Consider the following 27,568-nt stretch of genomic DNA (forward strand, 5'->3'; position numbering starts at 1 on the left):
AGAGGGGGACAAGTCTCTCACAGCCAAGAGGAAAATAAGTAAACAAGGCAATTACAGTATGGGGTAGAAAACGCTAAGCCAGAGATATACAAAGATACTATGGGAGCCCTTCCATCACCTTCTCTTTCCACTTCCCTACCGTTCCCCAGACACTGCCTCAAGCTCCTGGCCTTTACCCACTGCAGAGCCTCTGGGCTTCACTTGTAGCTAAGTGCACAATAGCCCCTCTTTCCCTGGCGTGACACAAAGCCGAACACAAACTGAAAAGGAGCCATGGCGGCCTTTGGAGAGTGGACCACTCCAATAAGAAAACACACAGAAGCAGAGGTGCTAAAAAGAAAGTTTGTGAAGTGGATAAATGAGGGGTAGGTGAATGAAAAGATGAGTAATTGAATGATGATTTAATGAATGAATCAGAAATGAGCTTCTAACTTTGAAGCAAAACTGAATTTCAGTTTCCAACACTCGTGCAGTTCATTGAACACCATGTTTCCCAGAAAACTCTACAAAGATTTTTATTTTAAGAAATTAAAATCACTTAGAACTTCACTGAGAATGTGACAATGCATTTGAAAAAGTCCTAGGAGTTGCCTAGGGCAGTTCCAGAGACAGGCCTCAGGATAACTTATGCAGGAGAAAGCTGAGTGCCCCCATCCCCACTGATTCATGTTAGGGAAGAAGCTCCAAGTTCCTCAGGCCAGAGCCTTCTGAGGCAATGGGCTGTTGGGGAGAGAGCTACAAAAGGTGACAGGCTGCGGGCTTCTCATTTAACCTAACAGGTGTACCATGCTTATAAGTAGCTGGAAAGTTATATGTGGGTCAAATCACTATGTCAGATCAGCTCTGCAGTGTTCCCCGCCAGGGAAGCCTTTGGGGGTGTAAACCATTGTATTCTAACCTATCTGTTCTGTAAACATAGATGTTGTGCTATAAAGAGGACCAGGATCTGGGAGGAAGGACATTGTTTGCTCAGGGGCCTGTGTGAACAGCTTAAATGCCCTTCAAGGCTGACTGGTTCTTTGAGATGAGCTGGCTGAAGCTTTTGACTTTGGGGTTCAGTCGGTGGGTGAGCTTGCTATCACAGTCTGGCTTCATTCGATAGAAATGACACATATTGGCCATTTCCTTCGCTGCAGAAAATTCTAGCTTCTCGTAAGCTTCCAGGGTGATCTTTTAAGAACAAGTAAAATAAAAAAGAAGAAAAGAAAAAACAGGAAATGTCATTGCCCTCATTTAAAACAGTTTGAGAAGAAATTATTCACTTTCATGATGATACAGGTCCACAGTTCTTTAGCCTAACTCCAAGTCCCAAGAAACACGGAAGTTTTTTCATAAGCAGTTTGGCAACATACTGACTTTTCTGAACTGATTTGGTGGCAAAACCTGATCTGAACTTATGGGAAGTTATTTATGGTCTTTAGTTATCCCATTTAGTGGAAATAGTCATGTCTTTGTCTGCAGGGATATTGATGTGTTTGATTATAGGGTCCTGCCCCAGCCCCTGATGTTGATGTTACATAATATACATAGATATAACCTATCTAAAAGCTGAAAGATTCTGAAAGTGGAATTGTTTCTGACCCCAAGCGCTTGGGATAAGGTATTATGGATCTGTAGTTCCTTCATCTGACCAGCTTTCATATACATTTTCTCCTGGGATTCCCTCAGCAGCCCTCTGAGATCTTCTACCCATCCGGCCCTGCATGCAGCATCAAAGCACCGGGCTCTCCAGCCTTCCCTCCTGACCCATGTCCCTTCCATCACCACTCCCTGCCTTGATTGGAAATGAGCATCTCGACTTCAGCCATCCCAGCCTCGGCCAGGGCCGGACACAACAAATGCTGCCCATCACACACCCACCTTCTATCACCCTCCACAAAACCCACCCCTTGAGTCCCTTCTGACACTAAATAGATCAATAGTTCTGCTGCCTGAATCAATCAGCTAAGACTATTTCTTTTTTTTTTTGGCTGCACCACGTGGCATGCAGGGTTTTAGTTCCCCAAAGGGATGGAACCCATGCCCCCTGCAGTGGAAGCGCAGAGCCCTAACCACTGGACAGCCAGGGAATTCCTGCTAAGACCATTTCTAACTATTGGATCCAGCATAATCTGTCTTTAGCCCCCAGAGATAAACTCTAATCTCGCTATTCCACCTGGCCTTAGAGAAATGTGACAGACGCAAACTCATATAAAACAATGATCGTCATATGCTATTTATAATAATGAAAAACCAAGACCAAACTGCAGCTCCAAAAACAGAGGAATGGTAAAATAAGTTATGGTACATCTACTCTAAAAATATTATGCAGTTACTAAAATTAATATTTTTGAAGAAGTTTAACAAAATAGAAAAATGCTCTTAATATAATGTCAAGTGAAAAAGCTGGTTACAAAATTGTACATATCGTGTTGTTTTAATTTTATTACATATATACTGGAAAAAGACTAGAAGAAAATGTGTAAATCTTAACAGTTACTATCTCTGATAGATTAAACAATATGATTTTTATATTCTTTTTTATAATTTTGTGTATTTTCTTCAATAAGCATTTGTAATTTTTGAAATCAGAAAAAAATTTAAGTTTTAGTGAGTCTGGAAATAGAAGGCTATTAGAAAAGCATGGAAGATGACTTCTAAAATGTCTGTCTCCTTGAGTTACTCTCTCATCCTGTAACTTTGGTAACTAATATCCCTCAGTAAAATAAGGGATTCTTTTCTGCAGATCTTTGAAGGAAACAGATGTGTTCTGTTGTGTCTCGCTTTCTGAGAGAACTGTGTTCCTTTTGGGGCTAGACAGGCAGTTTCAGCCAGATCAGAGTTTCTGGTGGGAGTTTGTTCTGGGGGAGAGGGGAGTAGTCACTGAAATAATTAGGCAAACAGCCTTCTTCTGATCAGACTGGGGAAAAGTCAGACTGCCAAGGCTGGGGCGCCACCTTGTGGCCACATGCATCCTCCGCCAGAGTAGCATAGCCTGTAAGCATTTTCCCACTCCAGACCAGTGGGCAGCGGCTTCAAGTCAAACTAGTTACTAAGAACAGCATTAACCATTCTATAGAACTTCCAGCCTCTAATCTCCTAAAACTTTGGGTGCCAGAGAAGTTTCTGCTGCATTGTGAAATAGCTTGATGTACCAAAACCAGTCAGAAACCAGGTATGTGACTGAGAGATGCTTGGACAGACCTGAGCCTTCCCAAACAATGTCTACCCGGTCCTCTGAGAATGAACACATACACACCATATGCCCACACTCTTCACCTTCCTCCCCTTCTACTTTACAGAGTTCAGACTCCACAGACAAAAATGAATAGAAGACCCGAATTCAAAGGCACTGGGAGAAGGGTCAATCACTGAAAAGTAAATTTGCACCCGGGTATAAGAGACTTTGCAGACCTTCTCATCAAGTCCATCTTTTAAGTGGGTGGTGCCTCCACCCACTGGGTAGGAGCTCCCCAGATGTGGTTTTATGGCTAAATTAACAACTACAATAGTTTTCCCCCCAAAAGATCTCTCAGCCTCCTCACAGCTCCCGTCCCTGAGGTGAACTGAGAATATAGATACCCCCTCAAGACTCAGGGCCCAAAAGTTGCAGAAGAAAACGAAAACCACCCCTCTATCCCTAACCCCAGGAAACATTCTAGAGCAAGGGTCAACAACCTTTTTCTTGAAGAGCTAGATATAAATACTTTAGGCCTTCCGGCCATATGGTCTCTGTCACAACTACTCATCTCTACCACTGTATCCTGAAACCAGCCAGAGACATACATAAACAAAGGTATGGCTGTGTTCCAATAAATCTTAATTTACCAAAGCAGGCTGGAACCCTGTAAGGAAAAAGGGACTGTCTCTACTCTGGAGAGATGTTAGTGCTGGGTAGAGCCTTAGTAGTCATCCAAACCACCCTCCCCCTCCACAGATGGGACAACAGCAGCAGAGAGAGGCAAAGAGCTGTGTTAGTTAATGCCTGCTGGCTTGAGAGAAGGTATGGGTCTTCCTTTCAGCTGCGACGGTGTCTCTGCCTGGCAGACACAAACACATACTTCCTTCTCAGAAATGCTGTTCTCTCTCCTTCCTCTTATCAACACCTGCTTGGGGAAATGGCTGGGAGTGCTCAGGATCATCCATTCCCCTCGCTTCTCTATAAAAGGTCTCTTGTAGCCATTCCAGCCTGATCGGTTATTGCAGGCTTACTAAGCGCCAGACCCAGGGCCAGGTCCCTCCCATGTGGGTCTCATTGCATCCTCATAACAAGCCTATGGCAGGTGTAATAGCCTTTTTTTTTTTTTTTTTTTTTAAATTTTTGGCCACACCGCGTGGCTTGTGGGCCCTTAGTTCCCCGACCAGGGATCGAACCTGTGCCCCCTGCAGTGGAAGCGAGGACCCCTAACCACTGGACTGCCAGGGAAGTCCCATAATAACCTTTTTAACATCTGAATAAAGGGAGGCTGGAGAGGTTAAGTAAATGCCAAGATTCCCCACGTAGATAAGGGCAGAGCCAGGATTTTCTTACTTCCCCAGACTGCCTCTGGTTCATTCCTGTTGTTTCTAGAATTTAGCCAGGCCGGCTCTATGGCTCCCTCCACCCATACACAGTCTTGCCCACCCTCAAGGACCATCTCAAGGCTACTTCTTCCATGAAGCCTTCTCCTACCCTCTCTGACCACCTATAGCGTAGAGTGTGGGTAACACAATCCACAGTGTTCTGCTTTGGACTGATCACTGTGACTTCATGTGAAAATTACCATTTTCACCCCAACTCTGTTGTAAACGCTTTAAAAGATAGCACCAGGTACATAATAGGTCCTTGAGGTACACGTACTACGTGCCAAACACTAAGCTAACCCCCTTAAATATATCCTCTCTACTTTTCAGAAAACGTCCCAAGGTAGATGCTTTCATCCCACTTTATGAATGAGGAAGCGGCAGCTCAGAGAGGCTAAGTGTCATGCCCCACGCAGACCAGCTCTGGCAGACTGGCCTGATCAGTGATGAGCTCCTGGGAGGAGAGGGTTGGTACAGCATATACGGAAACATTGTACCTCGGTCTTCAGGGTCTAAGTTCTTTCCACCCAAAAGGAATTTTACTTTAATAAACTGATTAACCTGAAGCCAAAGGGATAAAGTCATAAGGGTGGAATTCAGATATACCAACAGATGAAGACAGATTCGTGGAACAGGAATCCTCTTCAATTTTTTCCCACAGCCTAAGCTCAACCCTGCCCAAATCTGTCGAAAGTCTCCCAGAATTCGTAAGTTAGTGGGCTGTGACCATTTGCGATCACGTTTGTATCTCTTAAGAACTCACCTCTGCATCTCGGACTTCTTTCCCCAAACCCTTGGACAAAGCATCAGCATGTTGCTGTACTGTTTGTGCTTCTGCACTGAGACCCACGATCTTGCCTACAAACTTCTCTGGCAAATTAAAAATGCTGCAGATGACCTCTCCAACATCAGCAACAGAGATACCATCCATTGGTACATCCCCCATGGGCAGTGCTAGTTTTAAAAAAGAAAAAAAAAAAAGATAAAAATAGCTAATTACTTCACATTCTTGGTAGGTCCCACCACTTAAACAAGAGGGATGGGAACACTGAGTAGCCGCCATCTATGCACAGTTATAAGGTTTGCTGGAGAAAAATACTGTAATGCCTGGGTGTTGATTTAAAGAAAAAAAGAGAGTGACCATTTACTAAGCATATCCTGTGTGCAAAGTATGACTGCTATCTCTAACCCAGACATCTCTGCTCAACTCCAGACTCATATGTCCAACTTCCTACTCAACATCCTTACTTGACTGTTTAATAGACATTTGAAACTCAATGTGCTCCAAAATGAGTTCCTGCACAACCCGCTCCCCCTACGGACTTCCCCATCTCAGTTAATGGCAACTCTATCATTCCAGTTTCTCAAGTCAAAAATCTTGAAGTCAACCTTGAGGTGTCTCTCCCACACCATATTCTTTCTTTTTTTTTTAAAGTCCTATTTATAGTATGTCCAGAATCTGACCACTTCTTGCCGTCCTCACTGCTATCACCCTGGTCTAAGCCACCATCATCTCTGGCTTGGATTATTGCAAATTTGGGCTCCTTGTTTCCACTCTTGCCCTTCCACAGTCTCTTTTCAACACAAAAGTCAGAGTGATTCTGTAAAAACTAAAGTTGGCTCATGTCATGTCTGCCCATAGCCCTCCAATGGCTCTCTGTGTCTCTCAGAAGAAAAACCAATGGCTTACAGGACAAGACCTTCTATTACCTCTGGCCTCACCTCCTACTACCCTCTCCCCAACCCCCCAACTTGCTCTGTTCCAGCCACACTGGCTGTTCTCTCTGCCTGAAAAGCTCTTCCCCTGAATATTCACAAAGCCCATTACTTACCTCCATCAGACGTTGCTCAGATGTCACCTTCTCAAAGAAGCCCACTAATCACCATATTTAAATTTCACACACAACTCCCTTACTACTAGCACTCCACAAATACCTTACTCTGCCTTATTTTTTTACTGCACTTATCACCTTCTAACATATAATATATTTTACTTATCTATTATGTTTATTATCTAACTCCTCCACCAGAATGTGAGCTTAATGAGGGCTAAGCTTTGTCCGTTTTGAGCTGTTTATTACTGATTCCCCAGTAAGTGACTGGCACATAGTAGGCCCTCAAATATATATTGAATGAATGAATGAGCAAACATATTGGCTTGTTTAATCCTCAAAACAACCTTGAAATATAGGAATATCAGGTACTTGCCTGAGGTTGCTCAGCCAGTAAGCAGCAGAAGGAGGTTCAAACCCTCATCCGTCACTCCAAAGCCTGTGCCCTTCCTGCAGTGTGATATAGCCTCTCATAGATTCCCAGACTCCTGAGGCTGGAACCCAATGTGGACGTGATCTAGCTCCAGCACTCTCATTTTTTGAACTGAAGAATCTAAGTCTATTGACTCACCCAGTGCCTCCCAGTTAGAAAACAACAACCTAGGACAAGAATCAAGGTCTCTGAATTTCAGTCCAGTATAAAAGTGACTTCAGGCTTAGCAACCAGGGACTAAATATCATAGCTTGTCTTTTGCAGCAAAATTAACTTCCTGCCTGAATTTCTCGGTAGGCAAAATGTCTGCTCATTCTTCTGCTTAAATTATAATTGTAATTTGTATTTATAAAAAAGCAGTCTGAGTTTTTTTTTTTTTTTTTTTTTTTTTTTTTCAGTCTGAGTTTTTTGAGGCACTCAGAGTCAAGTCTATTCTGACTTTGAGGTTTGTTTTTATTTGAAGGTTGAGATTCTTGGGCTGAGTTTAAAAGCAGCTAAGGGACAGCAGTAAAGAATGTGGTTCTGGAATTCCCTGGCAGTTCAGTAGCTAGGACTCTGTGCTTCCACTGCAGGGGGGCACAGATTCCATCCCTGGTCGGGGAACTGAGATCCTGCATGCCTTGCAGCGCAGCCAAGAAAATTAAAAAATAAAAAGAATATGGTTCTGGAGCCACACTGCCTGAGTTCAAGTTCTGTTTCTGCCTTATTAGTGACCTTGGCAAAGTTAATCTATCTGTGCCTCAGTTTCCCCATCTGTAAAACAGACACCAAACACCCAGTAAGTGTTTAGTAAATGTTAGGTATTCCTCTGGGAGGTGGAGGGGACGAGGCTCCGGGATACCTGAGGCTGGATTTTACAGATGTGAAGACCCCAAATGGGTCTGGGTACCACCAGAAGTTTAAGGCATCACCTCTTCACCTAGGGCCAATCTAATCCATAGATTACAATGTCTTAGTTCACGACCTGGGAAACGTCAGGTGAGCTGGCTTCTGAAACCTGGTAAGGGCATAGGAAGAAGGGCGGGTGAAGAGATATGTCACCTTTATACATTTATCTTGTCACTTGTTGAACTGTTACCCAAGTCGTCTGTGATGTGTGGCATGTGCTCCTTGTTCTAACTCAGGTCTACTTTGCCACTAGTTATGCCCCTGACGAGTCTTAATTATGTGCCAAGGAAGAAAGACTGACTTGCTGACACTGATTCTCCCATATTCCTTCCACTCCACAGAGCCACCCTTGGACTATGGGCAAAGAAAATGTCCCCAAAGGGCAGGGGAGTGCCAGCATTGGAATTACCAGGAGTCCTTGTCAAAACTACAGTCTTCCAGGCCCCAGCCCAGACTTATGGAATCAGACTCTGCAGGCAGGGCTGGAAACCCATCCCCGGGAGTCAGGGTCCCTCTAGGGATTTCTGACCCTGGGACCCAGGTCAAGAGGAGAATGTTTTCCCTGTTGCCACAGAAGGGCAGAGAGATGAGCTAGTAGGAGAAATCATCTCGTCCAGCTTCCCCATTAGACATGAGGAAACTGAGACTTGAGGCCACATGGCTCACTGCTTATATGAGGGGTGTCAGCACGATAAGACTGCAAGTGTAATCCTTAGTGTTTCCAGCCCAAGATCCAGCTCTCTGGTAAGTCTAGGGCAATGTGGGATCCCTCTCAGCACTTCACACAGGGCTGAGCACATGGTAGGCACTCAGATGGCATGTGTCCACTGAAGAGAGGAATGAGGGGAGGACAGCAGGTGTCTGGTTAGCTTTCACGGCAACCTTCCACTTACCAGGGTGTAGTACTCTCCATCAGAGGCTTTCACTGGCTTCCATGGGCCAAGAAAGTTTTCAAAGTAAGCTGCCACAGGGACATTGGTCACGGGAACGCCAAATGAACCAAAAATGGTTCAATCCTGCTCTTAACTTTTTGAATTGTACCATTTATGAAAGAGTCTGAACCCATCCATTACATTTTTAAAATCTAATCTTCATATTTTTCTAGTTTATACGTATGTATAATTTTCAAATAGTACTGTCTTGGGGGAAAAAGTAGATCTCATAATGACAAAGAAGTTCCCTGCACCTTCATGCTGATAACTGCTCTCCAGAAATAACCATTTTCGTCTCTTTCAGCTGCTTCTTTATTTCTAAATAATATGTTTATACTGCTAATTCTTGATTTTTCTCAGTTTAAGATATCGTCTACCAAATTTCTACTATGACAGATGAGTCCTCATCTTCGGCTCTCTCTCAGTTTCTCTCTCTCTCTCTCTCTCTCTCTCTCTCACACACACACACACACACACACACACACACACACACAGAGCCCACCATGACCATCACACACATACACAAACATGATTCCCTTTTTTTCATCCTCAGAATATCACAATTTGGGACTACATCATTCATCAGTGCTTACACAGCTGAAGCCAAGCCATGTGATATTCTATGGTTACATTTACTTTTTCTACAAATGTTCATTTTCCCTGGAGTTAATCACCATGGGCTTATTTGCTTGTTTGCTTACTTCTTTTCCTATGTACCCATTACTAATTCATCCCCAATTCTCTGCCAGAAGTGAACATATTCATTACACTTTTGTTCTTCCCATCTCACTCTCAGAGTAACCTTAATCTGTGGAGTGTTCTTGCTGCCACCCCTCACGTGCCATCTACAAACAAATGGTGAGAATCAGAGGCTCTAATGGCTGGCTCCACCAAACGGTCACTGTCAGATCCCCAAGGTCACATTTGGACAGGTGTCACATAACACTGACTTTATAATCACCTAACAATCCACCTCTAACAAGTACATGAAGTACATATATTTCATAAATGCCAGAGAGATGTTCTGGGATGAGGCTTACATTTTTGCCCAGGCTGAAGGCCTACCGCCTTCCAGGGAGGGCAGAATAGCCAGGGAGGAGAAAAAGAAAGGGCTCAAAGGTGGTTGCCACTTCTTTCTCTTTGCTGAAATGGTCCCAGAAGTTGGTCACCATGAAGGCTCCTTTCAAGGAGGCCTCCACTGATGCTTTGTCATTCAGGTCACCTTTTACCACGTCGGCCCCAAGGTCCCGGAGCACCTGCCCATTTGGTTGAGTCACATCCCTGGCCAGTGCTCTCACCTCATACTTTTTGCTCTCCAAAATGGCCCTGGCCACAGAGCCACCCTGCAGGATTGGGGAAGAAGAAATACAGGAAGGGTCAGGAAGAATGTTCACTAAAAGAAGTTGGTCAGGGAGTCCCGTTACTCAGAGTAAAGCTGCTGTTGTAACTACTTTGGGAGGCATCCACATGGCCTTGCAAGAGTGGTTTTCAAGCTAGGTTTCTCACAGCCTCCTCAGTGGTAGCTTAGCAGAAGCCATGGGTGGGGGGGACAGAGAATGGGGGAAGCTGGAGGCAACAGGGAGGCCAGGTGAACAGGGCACCAGACTCCCCACCCCAGACTAAGCAATTCTACTTTTATCTGGTTGTAGACTTCATTTTTAGGTTCTTCATACAATTTTACTTTCAAGACAGGTTCCTATTCTATATATTTTTTTAAAGGTTGAAAACTTGCAGAAGTTTCTTTTTATAGAGTTCAAGGCCATTCATGATATGATCATTACTTGCCCAATTTATCCACTCTACAAGTATTTACTGAATGCCCTGTGATGTATGCCAGGTACTGTGCAGGGTTACTGACATTTGGGATCCTCCATCAAATTGGTTGGATGCCCGTCCTGAATTTTTTGTGTGTGTGTGCCTCAAAATCCACCTTCACCATCTCTATCCTACCTAGTGCCCTGGGAGGCCGACCTGTATGGACTCTATCAGTGGGCCCCCTTGCCCTCAGTTAGGGTCTGGCCAGAGGAAGGCATCAGAAGTGGACCCAAGGGTTGAAGGAGCGGTGACCCCTCCACGTGTCTCTCTCTGTGTCAGAATTCCTTCTTCTTATGAGGACACCAGTCAAATTAGATTATGGCCCACTCTCATGGCCTTGCTTTAACTTAATCAACTCTTTTGTTTTAAATAAGTTTATTTATTTATTTTTGGCTGCATTGGGTCTTCATCGCTGCACGCAGGCTTTCTCTAGCTGCAGTGAGCTGGAGCTGCTCTTTGTTGCGGTGTGCGGGCTTCTCATTGCGGTGGCTTCTCTTGTTGCAGAGCACGGGCTGTAGGCACATGGGCTTCAGTAGTTGTGGCACACAGACTCCGTAGTTGTGGCTCACAGGCTCAGTAGTTGTGGCATATGGGCTTAGCTGCTCCACGGCATGCAGGATCTTCCCGGACCAGGACTCAAACCCTTGTGCCCTGCATTGGCAGGTGGATTCTTAACCACTGCGCCACCAGGGAAGTCCCTAATTGACTCTTTAAAGGCCCTGTCTGTAAATACTGTCAATTCAGAGGTACTGGGGCTTAGGGCTTCAACATATGAATTTGGGAGGGGACACAATTCAACCCACAACATTGACTGTTGTAATTATTTCCTCATAACTGTACTATAACCTAAATAACATTCTCCTTGAAGAGAGAAACTCTTTATCCCTGTTTACCAACCGTGTTCTGAGACTAGTGCCTGGCACATTGCAAGTTTCCAATGTCTATTTATTGAATAAATGAATGAAGTAGAAAAAACGAAATCTCTGTGCTCTCCATTCTCAGCTTTGGAGGTGGATAGTCCTGCCTGGACCCGCCAGGAGATGGAGATGGAGGACCAAATGATATAGACCAGTATGAAAAAATAAGAGGAGTTGGACCAAAACCAGGACTGGCTCTCCTAACTACACCCACGTTAATATTTCATTAAGACCCAAACCAGGAGAGGAATTCATCCATCTTGGCCCTGTTCCTTTAAACTAGCAAGGACACACCAATAAACCTATCAGCTTGAGAAAGCAGCCCCCAAAGCATCCATTTTTGTTGTACTTAACTGTCCTAGACCCTCCTTGCTTTTTCTGGATTGTGCCCTTTTGGACCCAGTTCCCCTACAGGTGAGTCCATGTTGAGAGTAGCATTTGAATGGCAGGCACTGGAGATACAAATCAAGAGTTTGACGTGCAAACACACATACAGGTAAAGGTTAACACGTCCCCTGTCAAATTTAATTAGGCATCTAGTATTTTTTGTTTTTAATTTAATTTTATTTATTTTTTTATATAGCAGGTTCTTATTAGTTATCGATTTTATACATATTAGTGTAATACCATATTTAGAAAGTAGTAGCACTTCCTTTTATATCTCATCTTCTTTTTTTTTGAATTTTATTTTATTTATTTTTTTATACAGCAGGTTCTTATTAGTCATCAATTTTATACACATCAGTGTATACATGTCAATCCCAATCGCCCAATTCATCACACCACCACCACCCCTGTCCCCGCCGCTTGTCCCACTTGATGTCCATACGTTTGTTCTCTACATCTGTGTCTCAATTTCTGCCCTGCAAACCGGTTCATCTGTACCATTTTTCTAGGTTCCACATATATGCGTTAATATAAGATATTTGTTTTTCTCTTTCTGACTTACTCTATATGACAGTCTCTAGACCCATCCACATCTCAACAAATGACCCAATTTTATTCCTTTTTATGGCTGAGTAATATTCCATTGTATATATGTACCACTTCTTCTTTATCCATTCATCTGTCGATGGGCATTTATGTTGCTTCCATAACCTGGCTATTGTAAATAGCGCTGCAATGAACATTGGGGTGCATGTGTCTTTTTGAATTATGGTTTTCTCTGGGTATATGCCCAGTAGTGGGATGGCTGGATCATATGGTAATTCTATTTTTAGCTTTTTACAGAACCTACATACTGTTCTCCATAGTGGCTGTCTCAATTTACATTCCCACCAACAGGGCAAGAGGGTTCCCTTTTCTCCACACCCTCTCAAGCATTTGCTGTTTGTAGATTTTCTGATGATACCCATTCTAACTGGTGTGGGGTGATACTTCATTGTAGTTTTTTTTTTTTTGCGGTACGCGGGCCTCTCACCATTGTGGCCTCTCCCGTTGCAGAGCACAGGCTCCGGATGCGCAGGCCCAGCAGCCATGGCTCACGGGCCCAGCCGCTCCGCGGCATGTGGGATCTTCCCGGACCGGGGCACGAACCCGTGTCCCCTGCATCAGCAGGTGGACTCTCAACCACTGTGCCACCAGGGAAGCCCCTCATTGTAGTTTTGATTTGCATTTCTCTAATAACTAGTGATGTTGAGCAGCTTTTCATGTGCTTCTTGGCCATCTGTATGTCTTCTTTGGAGAAATGTCTATTTAGGTCTTCTGCCCATTTTTGGATTGGGTTGTTTGTTTTTTTAATATTGAGCTGCATGAGCTGTTTATATATTTTGGAGGTTAATCCTTTGTCCATTGATTCGTTTGCAAATATTTTCTCCCATTCTGAGGGTTGTCTTTTCGTCTTGTTTGTAGTTTCCTTTGCTTTGCAAAAGTTTTAAGTTTCATTAGGTCCCATTTGTTTATTTTTGTTTTTATTTCCATTACTCTAGGATGTGGATCAAAAACGATCTTCCTGTGATTTATGTCAAAGTGTGCTCTTCCTAAGTTTTCCTCTAAGAGTTTTATAGTGTCCGGTATTACATTTAGGTCTCTAATCCATTTTAACTTTATTTTTGTGTATGGTGTTAGGGAGTGTTCTAATTTCATTCTTTTCCATGTAGCTGTCCAGTTTTCCCAGCACCACTTATTGAAGAGACTGCCTTTCTCCATTGTATATCCTTGCCTCCTTTGTCATAGATTAGTTGACCATAGGTGTGTGGGTTTATCTCTGGGCTTTCTATCCTGTTCCATTGATCTATATCTCTGTTTTTGTGCCAGTACCATATTGTCTTGATTACTGTAGCTTTGTAATATAGTCTGAAGTCAGGGAGGCTGATTCCTCCATCTCCGTTCTTTTCCCTCAAGACTGTTTTGGCTATTCGTGGTCTTTTGTGTCCCCATACAAATTTCACGATTTTTTGTTCTAGTTCTGTAAAAAAAGCCACTGGTGATTTGATAGGAATTGCATTGAATCTGTAGATTGCTTTGGGTAATATAGTCATTTTCACAATATTGAGTCTTCAATCCAAGAACGTGGTATATCTCTCCATCTGTTTGTATCATCTTTAATTTCTTTCATCAGTGTCTTATAGTTTTCTGCATACAGGTCTTTTGTCTCCCTAGGTAGGTTTATTCCTAGGTATTTTATTCTTTTTGTTGCAGTGGTAAATGGGAGTGTTTCCTTAATTTCTCTTTCAGATTTTTCATCATTATTGTATAGGAATGCAAGAGATTTCTGTGCATTAATTTTGTATCCTGCAGCTTTACCAAATTCATTGATTAGCTCTAGTAGTTTTCTGGTGGTATCTTTAGGATTCTCTGTGTAGAGTATCATGTCATCTGCAAACAGTGACAGCTTTACTTCTGCTTTTCCAATTTGTATTCATTTTATTTCTTTTTCTTCTCTGATTGCCATAGTTAGGACTTCCAAAACTATGTTGAATAATAGTGGTGAGAGTGGAAAACCTTGTCTTGTTCCTGCTCTTAGAGGAAATGCTTTCAGTTTTTCACCTTTGAGAATGATGTTTGCTGTGGGTTTGTCATATATGGCCTTTATTATGTTGAGGTAGTTTCCCTCTATGCCCACTTTCTGGAGAGTTTTTATTATAAATCGGTGTTGAATTTTGTCAAAAGCTTTTTCTGCATCTATTGAGATGATCATATGGTTTTTATTCTTCAATTTGTTAATATGGTGTATCACATTGATTGATTTGCGTATATTGAAGAATCATTGCATCACTGGGATAAATCCCATTTGATCATGGTTTATGATCCTTTTAATGTGTTGTTGGATTCTGTTTGCTAGTATTTTGTTGAGGATCTTTGCATCTATATTCATCAGTGATATTGGTCTCTAATTTTCTTTTTCTGTAGTATCTTTGTCTGGTTTTGGTATCAGGGTGATGGTGGCCTCATAGAATGAGTTTGGGAGTGTTCTTTCCTCTGCAATTTTTTGCAAGAGTTTGAGAAGGATGGGTGTTAGCTCTTCTCTAAATGTTTGATAGAATTCACCTGTGAAGCCATCTGGTCCTGGACTTTTGTTTGTTGGAAGATTTTTTTTTTTTTTTTTTTTTTTGCGGTACGCGGGCCTCTCACTGTTGTGGCCTCTCCCGTTGCGGAGCACAGGCTCCAGATGCGCAGGCTCAGTGGCCATGGCTCACGGGCCCAGCTGCTCCACAGCATGTGGGATCTTCCCGGACTGGGGCACAAACCCGTGTCCCCTGCGTCGGCAGGCGGACTCTCAACCACTGCGCCACCAGAGAAACACTTGTTGGAAGATTTTTAACCACAGTTTCAATTTCATTACTTGTGATTGGTCTGTTCATATTTTCTATTTCTTCCTGTTTCAGTCTTGGAAGGTTATACCTTTCTAGGAATTTGTCCATTTCTTCCAGGTTGTCCATTTTATTGGCATAGAGTTGCTTGTAGTAGTCTCTTAGGATGCTTTGTATTTCTGCAGTGTCTGTTGTAATTTCTCCTTTTTCATTTCTAATTTTATTGATTTGAGTCCTCTCCCTCTTTTTCTTGATGAGTCTGGCTAATGGTTTATCAATTTTGCTAATCTTCTCAAAGAACTAGCTTTCAGTTTTATTGACCTTTGCTATTGTTTTCTTTGTTTCTATTTCATTTATTTCTGTTCTGATTTTTATGATTTCTTTTCTTCTGCTAACTTTGGGTTTTGTTTGTTCTTCTTTCTCTAGTTCCTTTAGGTGTAAGGTTAGATTGTTTATTTGAAATTTCTCTTGTTTCTTGAGGTAGGCTTGTATTGCTATCAAATTCCCTCTTTGAACTGATTTTGCTGCCTCCCATAGGTTTTGGGTCGTCGTGTTTTTATTGTTATTTTTCTCTAGGTATTTTTTGATTTCCTCTTTGATTTACTCAGTGATCTCTTGGTTATTTAGTAACATATTGTTTAGCCTCCATGTGTCTGTGTTTTTTTCCCTGTAATTGATTTCTAATCTCATAGCGTTGTGGTCAGAAAAGATGCTTGATATGATTTCAATTTTCTTAAATTTACTGAGGCTTCAATTGTGACCCAAGATGTCATCTATCCTGGAGATGTTCTGTGCACACTTGAGAAGAAAGTGTAATCTCTTGTTTTTGTATGGAATATCGTATAAATATCAATTAATCTATCTGGTCCATTGTGTCATTTAAAGCTTGTGTTTCCTTATTTATTTTCATTTTGCATGATCTGTCCATTGGTGTAGGTGAGGTGTTAAAGTCCCCCACTATTATTGTGTTACTGTCGATTTCCTCTTTTAGAGTTGTTAGCAGTTGCCTTATGTATTGAGGTGCTCCTATGTTGGGTGCATATATATTTATAATTGTTATATATTCTTCTTGGATTGATCCCTTGATCATTATGTAGTGTCCTTCCTTGTCTCTTGTAACATTCTTTATTTTAAAGTCTATTTTATCTCATATGAGTATTGCTACTCCAGCTTTCTTTTGATTTCCATTTGCATGGAACATCTTTTTCCATCCCCTCACTTTCAGTCTGTATGTGTCCCTAGGTCTGAAGTGGGTCTCTTGTAGACAGCATATATATGGGTCTTGTTTTTGTATCCATTCAGCAAGCCTGTGTCTTTTGGTTGGAGCATTTAATCCATTCACGTTTAAGGTAATTATCGATATGTATGTTCCTATGACCATTTTCTTAATTGTTTTGGGTTTGTTTTTGTAGGTCCTTTTCTTCTCTTGTGTTTCCCACTTAGAGAATTTCCTTTAGCATTTGTTGTAGAGCTGGTTTGGTGGTGCTAAATTCTCTTAGCTTTTGCTTGTCTGTAAAGCTTTTGATTTCTCCATCGAATCTGAATGAGATCCTTGCCAGATAGTCATCTTTGTTGTAGGTTCTTCCCTTTCATCACTTTAAGTATATCATGGCACTCCCTTCTGGCTTGTAGAGTTTCTGTTGAGAAATCAGCTCTTAACCTTATGGGAGTTCCTTTGTATGTTATTTGTCGTTTTTCCCTTGCTGCTTTCAATAATTTTTCTTCGTCTTTAATTTTTGTCAATTTGATTACTATGTGGCTTGGCGTGTTTCTCCTTGGATTTATCCTGCCTGGGATTATCTGCGCTTCCTGAACTTGGGTGGCTATTTCCTTTCCCATGTTAGGGAAGTTTTCGACTATAATCTCTTCAAATATTTTCTTGGGTCTTTTCTCTCTCTCGTCTCCTTCTGGGACCCCTATAATGTGAATGTTGTTGCGTTTAATGTTGTCCCAGAGGTCTCTTAGGCTGTCTTCATTTCTTTTCATTCTTTTTTCTTTATTCTGTTCTGTGGCAGTGAATTCCACCATTCTGTCTTCCAGGTTACTTATCTGTTCTTCTGCCTCAGTTATTCTGCTATTGATTCCTTCTAGTGTATTTTTCATTTCAGTTATTGTATTGTTCATCTCTGTTTGTTTGTTCTTTAATTCTTCTAGGTTGTTAAACATTTCTTGCATCTTCTCGATCTTTGCCTCCATCCTTTTTCTGAGGTCCTGGATCGTCTTCACTACCATTATCCTGAATTATTTCTCTGGAAGGTTGCCTATCTCCACTTCATTTAGTTGTTTTTCTGGGGTTTTATCTTGTTCCTTCATCTGGTACATAGCCCTCTGCCTTTTCTTCTTGTCTATCTCTCTGTGAATGTGGTTTTTGTTCCACAGGCTGCAGGATTGTAGTTCTTGCTTCTGCTGTCTGCCCTCTGGTGGATGAGGCTATCTAAGAGGCTTGAGCAAGTTTCCTGATGGGAGGGACTGGTGGTGGGCAGAGCTCAGTAAAACTTTAATCCACTTGTCTTCTGATGGGTGAGGCTGGGTTCCCTCCCTGTTGGTTGTTTGGCCTGAGGCAACCCAACACTGGAGCCTACTCCGGCTCTTTGGTGGGGCTAATGGTGGACTCTGGGACGGCTCACGCCAAGGAGTACTTCCCAGAATCTCTGCCACCAGTGTCCTTGTCCTCCTGGTGAGACACAGCCACCCCGCACCTCTACAGCAGACCCTCCAACACTAGCAGGTAGGTCTGGTTCAGTCTCCTATGGGGTCACTGCTCCTTCCGCATGGGTCCCGATGCACACACTACTTTGCGTGTGTCCTCCAAGAGTGGAGTCTCTGTTTCCCCCAGTACTGTCAGAGTCCTGCAATCAAATCCCACTAGCCTTCAAAGTCTGATTCTCTAGGAATTCCTCCTCCCATTGCCAGACCCCCAGGTTGGGAAGCCTGACATGGGGCTCAGAACCTTCACTCCAGTGGGTGGACTTCTGTGGTATAAGTGCTCTGCAGTTTGTGAGTCACCCACCCAGCAGTTATGGGATTTGATTTTATTGTGATTGCGCCCCTCCTACCATCTCATTGTGGCTTCTCCTTTGTCTTTGGATGTGGGGTATCTTTTTTGGTGAGTTCCAGTGTCTTCCTGTTGATAATTGTTCAGCAGTTAGTTGTGATTCTGGTGTTCTCACAAGAGCGAGTGAGAGCACATCCTTCTACTCTGCCGTCTTGGTTCCTCAATTAGGCATCTTGTATTTTTATCTGCTAAATCTGGCAACCCTTCCTCAAATGCCCAAACACACCCTGAGCTCCAAGGTTACTGAACTAAGGACAAGAACTGGGAAGTAAAGCAATCAGGGTACTTCCTTAGCTAACTATGACTCAGCCTTCTTCAACTCTGACACATCTGACCTGATTCCTTTAGCAGCCACCCCCCTGCTCTTATCCAGCCTCCTACTCTGGATGCTTAGCAGCAAGTCAGGATTAAGGAGACTAAAACAGAGCTCCTGACCTGCCTTGACCTGCTTCCCCCATGATCTTCCCCATTTCCGTGAATCACAACTTTATTCTTCTAGTTGCTCAAGCCAAAATGCTTAGGAGTCATTCTCTTCTCCCGCCTGGTAACCTCTGATATCTGGCCTATCAGGGAACCCTGTCAACTCTCTTTAAAACATATTAGGGAACTTCCCTGGTAGCGCAGTGGTTGAGAGTCCGCCTGCCGATGCAGGGGACGTGGGTTCGTGCCCCAGTCTGGGTGGATCCCACCTGCCGCGGAGCAGCTGGGCCCGTGAGCCATGGCCACTGGGCCTGTGCATCCGGAGCCTGTGCTCCGCAACGGGAGAGGCCACAACACTGAGAGGCCCGCGTACCGCAAAAAAAAAAACCAAAAGAGACCACATATTAGGAATCTGACCACTCCCTGGTCTAAGCCACTATCATCTTGCCTGGCTTAGGGCAACAGCCTCGGCCTCATAAGAGGTCTCCCTGCTTTAGTCCTTGCCCCCTACAGTCACTTCACAAAACAGAAGCTAAAATGAACCTTTCAACACCAGGTCTTATCAACTCTGCTCGAAACCTTTCAATGGCTTCTCATCTCTTTCAGGAAAAACCAACAACTTCACTATCACCCTAATGCTGTATACAATCAACCCTCCTCGCATTACCTTTTTTTTTTTCCTTTTAAAGTTAATGTCATACCTGGCTGTTGGTTTTTGAGATTTTACTTCTCTCTTTTCTCTGCTCTAGTCTCCCTTCAGACAAAATCCCTGTCCTCACAGAGCTTCTATCCTAGTGTGGAGAGACAGATGGTAACAGAAGAAATCAAGCAGGGAGGAGAGTCAGACAGTGGCAGGGTGGAGCAGAGTTGCAATTTTTTAAATTAATTAATTTATTTATTTTTGGCTGTGTGGTCTTTGTTGCTGTGTGCAGGCTTTCTGTAGTTGCAGCGAGCAGGGGCTACTCTTTGTTGCGGTGTGTGGGCTTCTCATTGCGGTGGCTTCTCTTGTAGTGGAGCACAAGCTCTAGGTGCGTGGGTTTCAATACCTGTGGCACGCAGGCTCAGTAGCTGTGGCTCGCGGGCTCTAGAGCACAGGCTCAGTAGTTGTGGCTCATGGGCTTAGTTGATCTGTGGCATGTGGAATCTTCCCAGATCAGGGCTCAAACTCGTGTCCTCTGCATTGGCAGGCGGATTCTTAACCACTGCGCCACCAGGGAAGTCCCCAGAGTTGCAATTTTAAATAAGTGTGTCTGGAAAGCACTCACGGAGAGGGTGACATCTGGCTTGGAAGACATGAGGGAGAAAGCAGCATGGGTAACTGGAGGAAGATTACTCTAGGTTGAGGGAGTAGCCAATGCAAAGGCCTTAAAGTGGGAATGTGTTTGAGGAACGCGCAGAGTGAGCGAGGGAGAATGGTAGAAGACAAGGTCCGAGAAGGGTCTTGCAGGTCATTAGCTGGGCTTTGCATTTCAGTTGGAGTGAGATGTGGGGGAGGATTTTGAGCAGGGGCATGCCATGATCTGACAGTTTCAAACAGATCTTCGAGAGGCAGAAATGAGAATAGATTGAAGGAGAGTGACCTGATTGGAACAACATTTTGCAAGGATAGGTCTGGCTGTTGGAGAACAGATTGAGGGAGGCAGAGGGCAAGTAGAGATGCCAGCTGAAAGGCCGGGGCAGCTCTCTGGTGAGAGAAGTCCCGCCACACGTTCTCCTAATCCCCACCCACTCCACCCTTTCGGAGTCGCTGGAGTACTGGTCAGGCATGTGGATATCTCCTACATACCCACGGGTCTCTCACACTTGCTCCTGTGCTTGTCAGGAAGCGAGTGGAGAAAAGTCTCTAGCATATAACTTATGCTGAAATGAAACTTACACCAACAAATCAGCACATGATCAAGAACACGAGAATGTGTCAGTTGTCCTTGTCCCGCTGAGATCATTTCTGACAAATCAAGTCAAATCACCCTGCCCCTTTACCACATCAGAAATTCAAGCAAATGATACTTTTCTCAGTTTCCTCCAAAGGGCTCTTTGTTCAGTCCATGCTTGCAGGCTCTGAAGTTAAAAACAGGAAGACAAGAAAGTAAGCAAAGTCAGCACACACTTTAAAAGTAAGGAGTTTTTTACCTGTTGCTCCAAACATTGCAATTATTTTCTTACTGGTTATGTTACTGAACAAAGGAAGAGTCAGTGCAGTAGCAGGACTTTTCTCCCAGCAGCGACAGCAGCTGAAACGCAATTTCTGTTCGAGTGTGAGAATTATAAACCATGTCTGATTACCACACCCACCCCTAATTTTGCCTCTCCCTTAAAAAACTTTTGTTCTCACCAGCTAGCTTACTCACTCTAACACTGCAATTTTCTACAGGAGGATTCATTTATTCACTTACTCATGTGTTCAGCAAACGTGTATTGAGTGCCTTTGGTATACTATGCATTGAATTAGTAAGTAAATAAGTAAAAGTACAGCAGAGAGAAATGCAGAGGGAGCATAGGTCCTGGAGTAGAGACACAAAACCCAGACTGGGGGTGTTAAGGAAGGCTTTTTAGAGGAGATGATGCTGGAGCTGGCCTGAAGACCCCATGAGTTGTTCAGTCAGGGAGAGGAGGAAGAGAGACCATCCCAGGCAAGAGGAACCACACGTAGTCAAGTTCAGAGGCAAGGCAATCATGACAAAGGGCTCAACGATGGCTGCAATAATGCTATATGAATGGTAGGAAGTAAGACTAGGAAGGATGGCAGAAGCCAGAACACAAAAGGCTGGTAGGCATTGGCAAGAAGCTTGAATTTTCCTGGCAGCCACAGCAGGTTTATGTGGTCCTCTGGCAGCAGAGTGGAGGGTGGGTTGAAAGAAGATGATGCTGGAAGCAGGGACTCTCCTAAGGAGACTAAAGAAATGATACAGGTGAGAAATGACAAAGCCTTGAACAAAGGCAATGTTTTGGGTTGAATTGTGTCCCTCCAAAATTCTTAACTCCCAGTACCTCAGGATGTGACCTTATTTGGAGAGAGAGTATATACAGAGGTAATCAAGGTGAAGTGAGATCATTAGAGTGTGCCTAATCCAATATGACTGGTGTCCTTATAAAAAGGGGAAATTTGAACACAGAGATAAGTACAGAGGGAAGATGATGTGGAAATACAAGGAGAACACCATGTGAACATGAAGGTGGACATCTACAAGCCAAGGAGAGAGGCCTGGAGTAGATCCTTCCCTCACAGCCCTCAGATGGAATCAACCCCACCAAAATCTGGATTTCCAACCTCCAGAACTATAAGACAATACATTTCTGTAGTTTAATCAACCCACTTTGTGGTACTTTGGTATAGCAGCCCTAGCAAACCAATAGAGGCAATGACAATGCGGATGAAGTGAAAGATATTTAGGAGGTAAATTGAGGAGGCCTTCATGATTGATTGGATGTGGAGAAAGGGAAAGTGAGAAAGGACTAAATATAATTCTGCCAACTGGAGGGGTTGGCGATGGAGGAGCAGGAATGGGACTCAGGGGCGGGGGGAATGAGCTCAGAACTGGAGCTATTGGGTCTGAGGCTGCAGCTGGTTGAGAGATTGGGAGGTGAGGAAGTGACGAAAGCAAGTGTCAATGTCTCCTTTAAGGAGACTCCCTATAAAGGAAGTGAGAGTGAACTATGGTTACAAGATGCAATAAAGTTTTATTTCATCAGGAAACACTTGAACACATTTGTGGATTAAAGATGGGTCTCTCCTTCCCTCATACTCTGCTTTATTTTTCTTCATAACGTTTATGACCTGACATGTTACAGGTGTGTTTATTTGCTCATGTGTTTATTTCTGCTCCCCGCCCCCCCACAACTAGACTGTGTACTCAACAAGGGCACTGACTTTGTTTTATTCACTTGTGTATATATCCAATGCCTACAGCTATATCTGGCACATGGCAGGTGCACATTAAATATTTGTTGAATGAATGAATGAATAATTGGTGGAGTGAGGTTAATGGGAAAGATGTAGGGCACAGACTCTGCAGTACAGATGAAGAGGAGCTGAAAATAGCAGCTACCACAGGAATACCCGGGGCCCTCTGCCAAAAGGATATGAAGATGGATCCGAAACAGGGGGCAGATCGTGGGTCTGCAGCCTGTCTGCCCCTTGCCTGTCCCTCCACCCTCCTACTCATATCACCTGCTCCTGCCTGATTATCCTTGCAAGAGGAAGCAATTCTCCCAACTGCCCCACTCTACTGCATAACCCATAAGGAAACTGAGGGTAAGTTCTGGAGTTGTTACAGATTGGAAGAGTTGATCATGCACATCTGTCCATTTCATGTCACAGGAAAGATATATGGTACCTTTGCTACCCTAAGCTACATACAGCCATATGGAGAGTTCTCAGTGCCATTCCAAACACACGTGCAAAATGGATAAAGATTCGTATTCAAGGAAGTTTATCCATAGTGTTATTCGTATTGAAAACAACTGGAGATGATCTAAATGTCCGCCACTAGGGAATTAATTAAATACATGATGGCAAAGCTGTAAGACAGAATGGTATAGCTCCATTAAAAATTACATTTTCTAAGAATTTTCACAATAGGAGAAAATGCTCACAATATAAAGTTATACGAAATCAGCAGAATAGAGAACCATATCTATGTTGTGATTCCATGTTGTAAAGAAAAATATGTATACACACACACACTCATGCATATACAGCCTAAGAGTAGCTGAGTGATTTTACGCAATATGTTGGTGGTAGAGCCAGAGGACTTGGCGTGACAGTGATTGCTCTCACACTTTGATTACAGCATAGTACTATGACATGCACATCCTAAGAGTTGACTGCAAAGAAAATTAAAAATCTATGAGGAGGACTTCCCTGGTGGTCCAGTGGTTAAGAGTCCACCTGCCAATGCAGGGGACACGGGTTTGATCCCTCTTCTGGGAAGATCCCACATGCTGCAGGGCAACTAAGCCCGTGTGCCACAACTACTGAGCCCACGCACCTAGAGCCCGTGCTCCATAACAAGAGAAGCCACAGCAATGAGAAGCCCACACACTGCAATGAAGAGTAGCCCCCGCTCGCTGCAACTAGAGAAAGCCTGCACACAGCAACAAAGACCCAAAGCAGCCAAAAATAAAATAAATAAATTTATTAAAAAATAAATTAAACAATAAATTTTTAAAAAAAATCTATGAGGACATAGAGCACAGTTCATGGTACCCAAAATTTGGAAACGCCACAAATGTCTATCAAGAGTGAGTTGGATAAAGTGTGACATATTCATACACTGGCATACCTTACAGGAACAAGAAAGAATGAACTATTGCAACATGCAACAACCTGGAAGCATCTCACAAATAAAATATTGTCAGACTCACAGACTTAGAGAAAGAACTTATGGTTACTGGGGGGGAAGTCTGGGGGGAGGGATAGACTGGGAGTTTGGGATTGACATGTACACACTGCTATATTTTAAATAGATAACCAGCAAGGACCTACTATAGAGCACAAGGGAAAAAAAAAAAGACAAAAGATAACAAACACTGGTGACAAGGATGTGGAGAAGAGGGAACACTTGTGTACTGTTGGTGGGAATGTAAATTGATGCAGACATCACAGAAAACAGCATGGAGGTTCCTCAAAAAATTAAAAACTTCTGGGTGTATATCCGAAGAAAACAAAATCACTATTTTGAGTAGACATTCATTCAGCATTATTTACAATAGCCAACACATGGAAACAACCTAAGTGTAAATCGATGGACGAAAGGATAAAGAAAATGTAGTATCTATACACAATGGAATGTTATTCAAGCACAAAAAGGAAATCTTACCATTTGCTACACCATGACAGCAGGGATGGACCATAAGGGCATTATGCTAAGTGAAATGTCAGACAGAGAAAGACAAATACTGTGTGACCTTGTTTATATGTGGCATCTAAAAAAACTGAATTCATAGAAACAAAGAACAGATCCATCAACAGGTACAAACTTTCATTTATAAGATAATAATTTCTGGGGATATAATGTACAACACGGTTAAAAAAAAAGGTGAATGAACAGTGTTTGGGGACTTCCCTGGTGGTGAAGTGGTTAATGCAGGGGACACGGGTTAGATCCCTGGTCCAGGAAGACCCACATGCTGCAGAGTAACTAAGCCCGTGCACCACAACTACTGAGCCTGCGCTCTAGAGCCCACAAGCCACAACTACTGAGCCCACGTGCCACAACTACTGAAGCCCGCTCAACTAGAGCCTGTGCCCTGCAACAAGAGAAGCCACCGAATGAGAAGCACACACACCACAACGAAGACCCAACACAGCCAAAAAGAAAAAAAAAAAAATCATCTTTAAAGAAAAATAAGAAGTTTAAAGTGACAGAACAGGAAAAGCTAAAATGGGCATGTACCAGCCTGTAAACATTTATGATGGGTGGGAAAAACAAAACAAAACAACACCCTGTGGCTTTTTAACTAGGCTAATCCCTACCAGGGCAAGTAGCAGCCCGTTAAGAGACTCTGTGCTCGGGGGTTCCCTGGTGGTGCAGTGGTTAAGAATCCACCTGCCAATGCAGTGGACACGGGTTCAAGCCCTGGTCCAGGAAGATCCCACATGCCTGGCAGCAACTAAGCCCGTGCACCACAACTACTGAGTCCACGTGCCACAACTACTGAAGCCTGCACGCCTAGAGCCCATGCTCTGCAACAAGAGAAGCCACCACAGTGAGAAGCCTGTGCACCGCAACGAAAGAGTAGCCCCCGCTCGCTGCAACTAGAGAAAGCCCGCGCACAGCAATGAAGAACCAACACAACCAAAAATAAATAAATAAATAAAATTTATTTAAAAAATAGATTATGTGCTCGAAGAGTCAGTGATGCCTTTTTCTTTGTAGTTTGAAGGCGTCCTAAGCTGACGTCAAAGCATTCATTTAGGGTCCCCTTGATGGAAGGAGTCTGCTTTTTCCGTCCACCCAGCAAACAGAATGGGCAGGATTCTCTGCTCCCAACATTCAGCTGTGCACATCCTTGCCTAAGTTTGCCTCTTACTTCCAGGTGTAATTAACTTGACCCAGTAAAACCTCAACTAGAAAGCTGCTGCTGTGTTGCTACCACTTCCAGAATGTACTCTGTACAACCTTAGTTTCTTTGTATCACTAACTTCTTTTTTTTCTTCACATCTTTATTGGCGTATACACTGAAATATTACTCAGCCATAAAAAGGAACGAAATTGAGTTATTTGTAGTGAGGTGGATGGACCTAGAATCTGTCATACAGAGTGAATTAAGTCAGAAAGAGAAAAACAAATACTGTATGGTAACACATATATATGGACTCTAAAAAAGCGGTACTGATGTATCACTAACTTCTGATTCCAAGACTGGAGTGGTTGCTGGCTGCAAGGAAAGCAGAGATCTGGGATCTGTGGCTTCTATAATGGGAGGCAGATGCTACTGCGTGTGACGATTCCCCCAAACATAGGGAAGGAATTCAGATGCTAAGTGAGAGACAAACTTCCACAACGGTCTACCCCTTTGGCTTCCCAAAATCAACATGTATGTTTCTTCCCACACTTACACTTATTTAAAGAAAATGACATCTAACATAATGCAACAACCTCTTATGTCTTTAGCCGCTCCTAAAAGTGCTTAAGCCAAAATCTCAATTATTGCACCCAGGATCCAGGATCTTGGAGTAATGCTTATCTGTCTTTTAAGTCTCTTAATTCTCTTCAATTGTTTAATTAAAGAATTTGACTAATTCTCTTGAAAATTTGTCCACTATTCTTTAAATTATAAAATTAACAGGCATCTTTTTCTATATGAAATATTGGGGGAAAGGGAGAACAAAGACAAAAACTATTCTAAAATATATAAATATATACCTGAAAATACCAGTAGACTTTAAAGTTCTCAATTTTGCAAGTGAATCCAAGGCCACAGTTGGTATTTATAACTTGACTTCTCAACTACCAATCCTTATCTTTGTCTATAGCCAGCAGAATCTCAGCTGATCAAACTTTTATTCCTCAGAGACTTGAAATCTTAGTGGAATTAAATTATATCTTAGAATTACATCTGCCTAGGTAAGATTACTGAAGTTTTCCACGAACTTTTACCACTAAACACAGCAGCTCTGGTCAACAACCCACCAAGAATTATTCCTCTTTCTTAGTGCCGCAACAATTAGTCCTTCCATTTAGAAAGAAACCATCTGGTCCCCAGAAACTTCACTGAGACAAACCGTTGTAATTTCATAGGATTTTTCTCCCACCATCTGGCATATTTTTTTTTCTTTTTTTTTTTCCAAAGGCATCTAGGGTAACTGCTTACAGTTCTATAGGTCATTGCAGCCAAAAATCATCAATGTAATAGACTAGTGTGTACCAACCTGTGGATTGATGAAACAATAGTTTCCTGTAGCACACAGCCAGTTGACCTAACCTCAATGGGAGACAATAAAGGTGTATTGCTGTCCCTTCTAGGTTAAAGGTATCCTCAGTTTATTGGAATCAAAAATAAATATAACTTGCTAGGTAAATAGCTATATACCAGTCACCAGGACTTGTGTGATTTCCTCCCCAAAGAAGCTCCCATGTGGAATAGCAATTCCTTTGGTATGGGCACTAATGCCTGTGATTCTACAAAATTCCACATTTTGATAGGAAGCGAGAGTTCCCGGGGCTTCCACTGGCTCTTCTTCCCATAATAACTCTTAGTCTATAAGTCAGAAATCCAGTACAGGGTTCATGTCACTTGCTAAATATGGTAAAATTGCGATGGTAAAACTCCAACAAAACACTGTAAGTGGAGTGTTTGGCAAATTATCCATTGCCAAAAATGCAGAAACACGTTACTGAGAAGCTAATAAAATGTTTGGGGTAAAATGAGCCGATGTAAATCTAGGCATCTGGATCTCGTGCTTTCCAAGCATATCTGTTCTGGTTAAGGTTTGGCACCACATGGTAGAAATGATCTATTCTGGTTTAAATGTTGATG

The 27,568-nt window shown here is 42.9% G+C and overlaps 1 protein-coding gene across 1 annotated transcript; it reads right to left on the reverse strand.

The window, feature by feature from the left end:
* Nucleotides 1-990: 990 nt before the first annotated feature.
* LOC114890306 (nmrA-like family domain-containing protein 1) lies at nt 991-20,353 on the reverse strand. The gene is made up of 5 exons (XM_029213731.1): nt 20,312-20,353; nt 9,755-9,970; nt 6,017-6,116; nt 5,306-5,496; nt 991-1,170 (listed from the first exon to the last, which is right to left on the reverse strand). Exons 1-5 carry the CDS (start codon nt 20,351-20,353, stop codon nt 991-993), a joined length of 729 nt encoding a protein of 242 aa, XP_029069564.1.
* Nucleotides 20,354-27,568: the final 7,215 nt, after the last annotated feature.

Source organism: Monodon monoceros, unplaced genomic scaffold, assembly GCF_005190385.1.
Source record: "Monodon monoceros isolate NGI ecotype Baffin Bay Population unplaced genomic scaffold, NGI_Narwhal_1 Super_Scaffold_11, whole genome shotgun sequence".
In the NCBI taxonomy this organism is placed as follows: Eukaryota; Metazoa; Chordata; class Mammalia; order Artiodactyla; family Monodontidae; genus Monodon; species Monodon monoceros.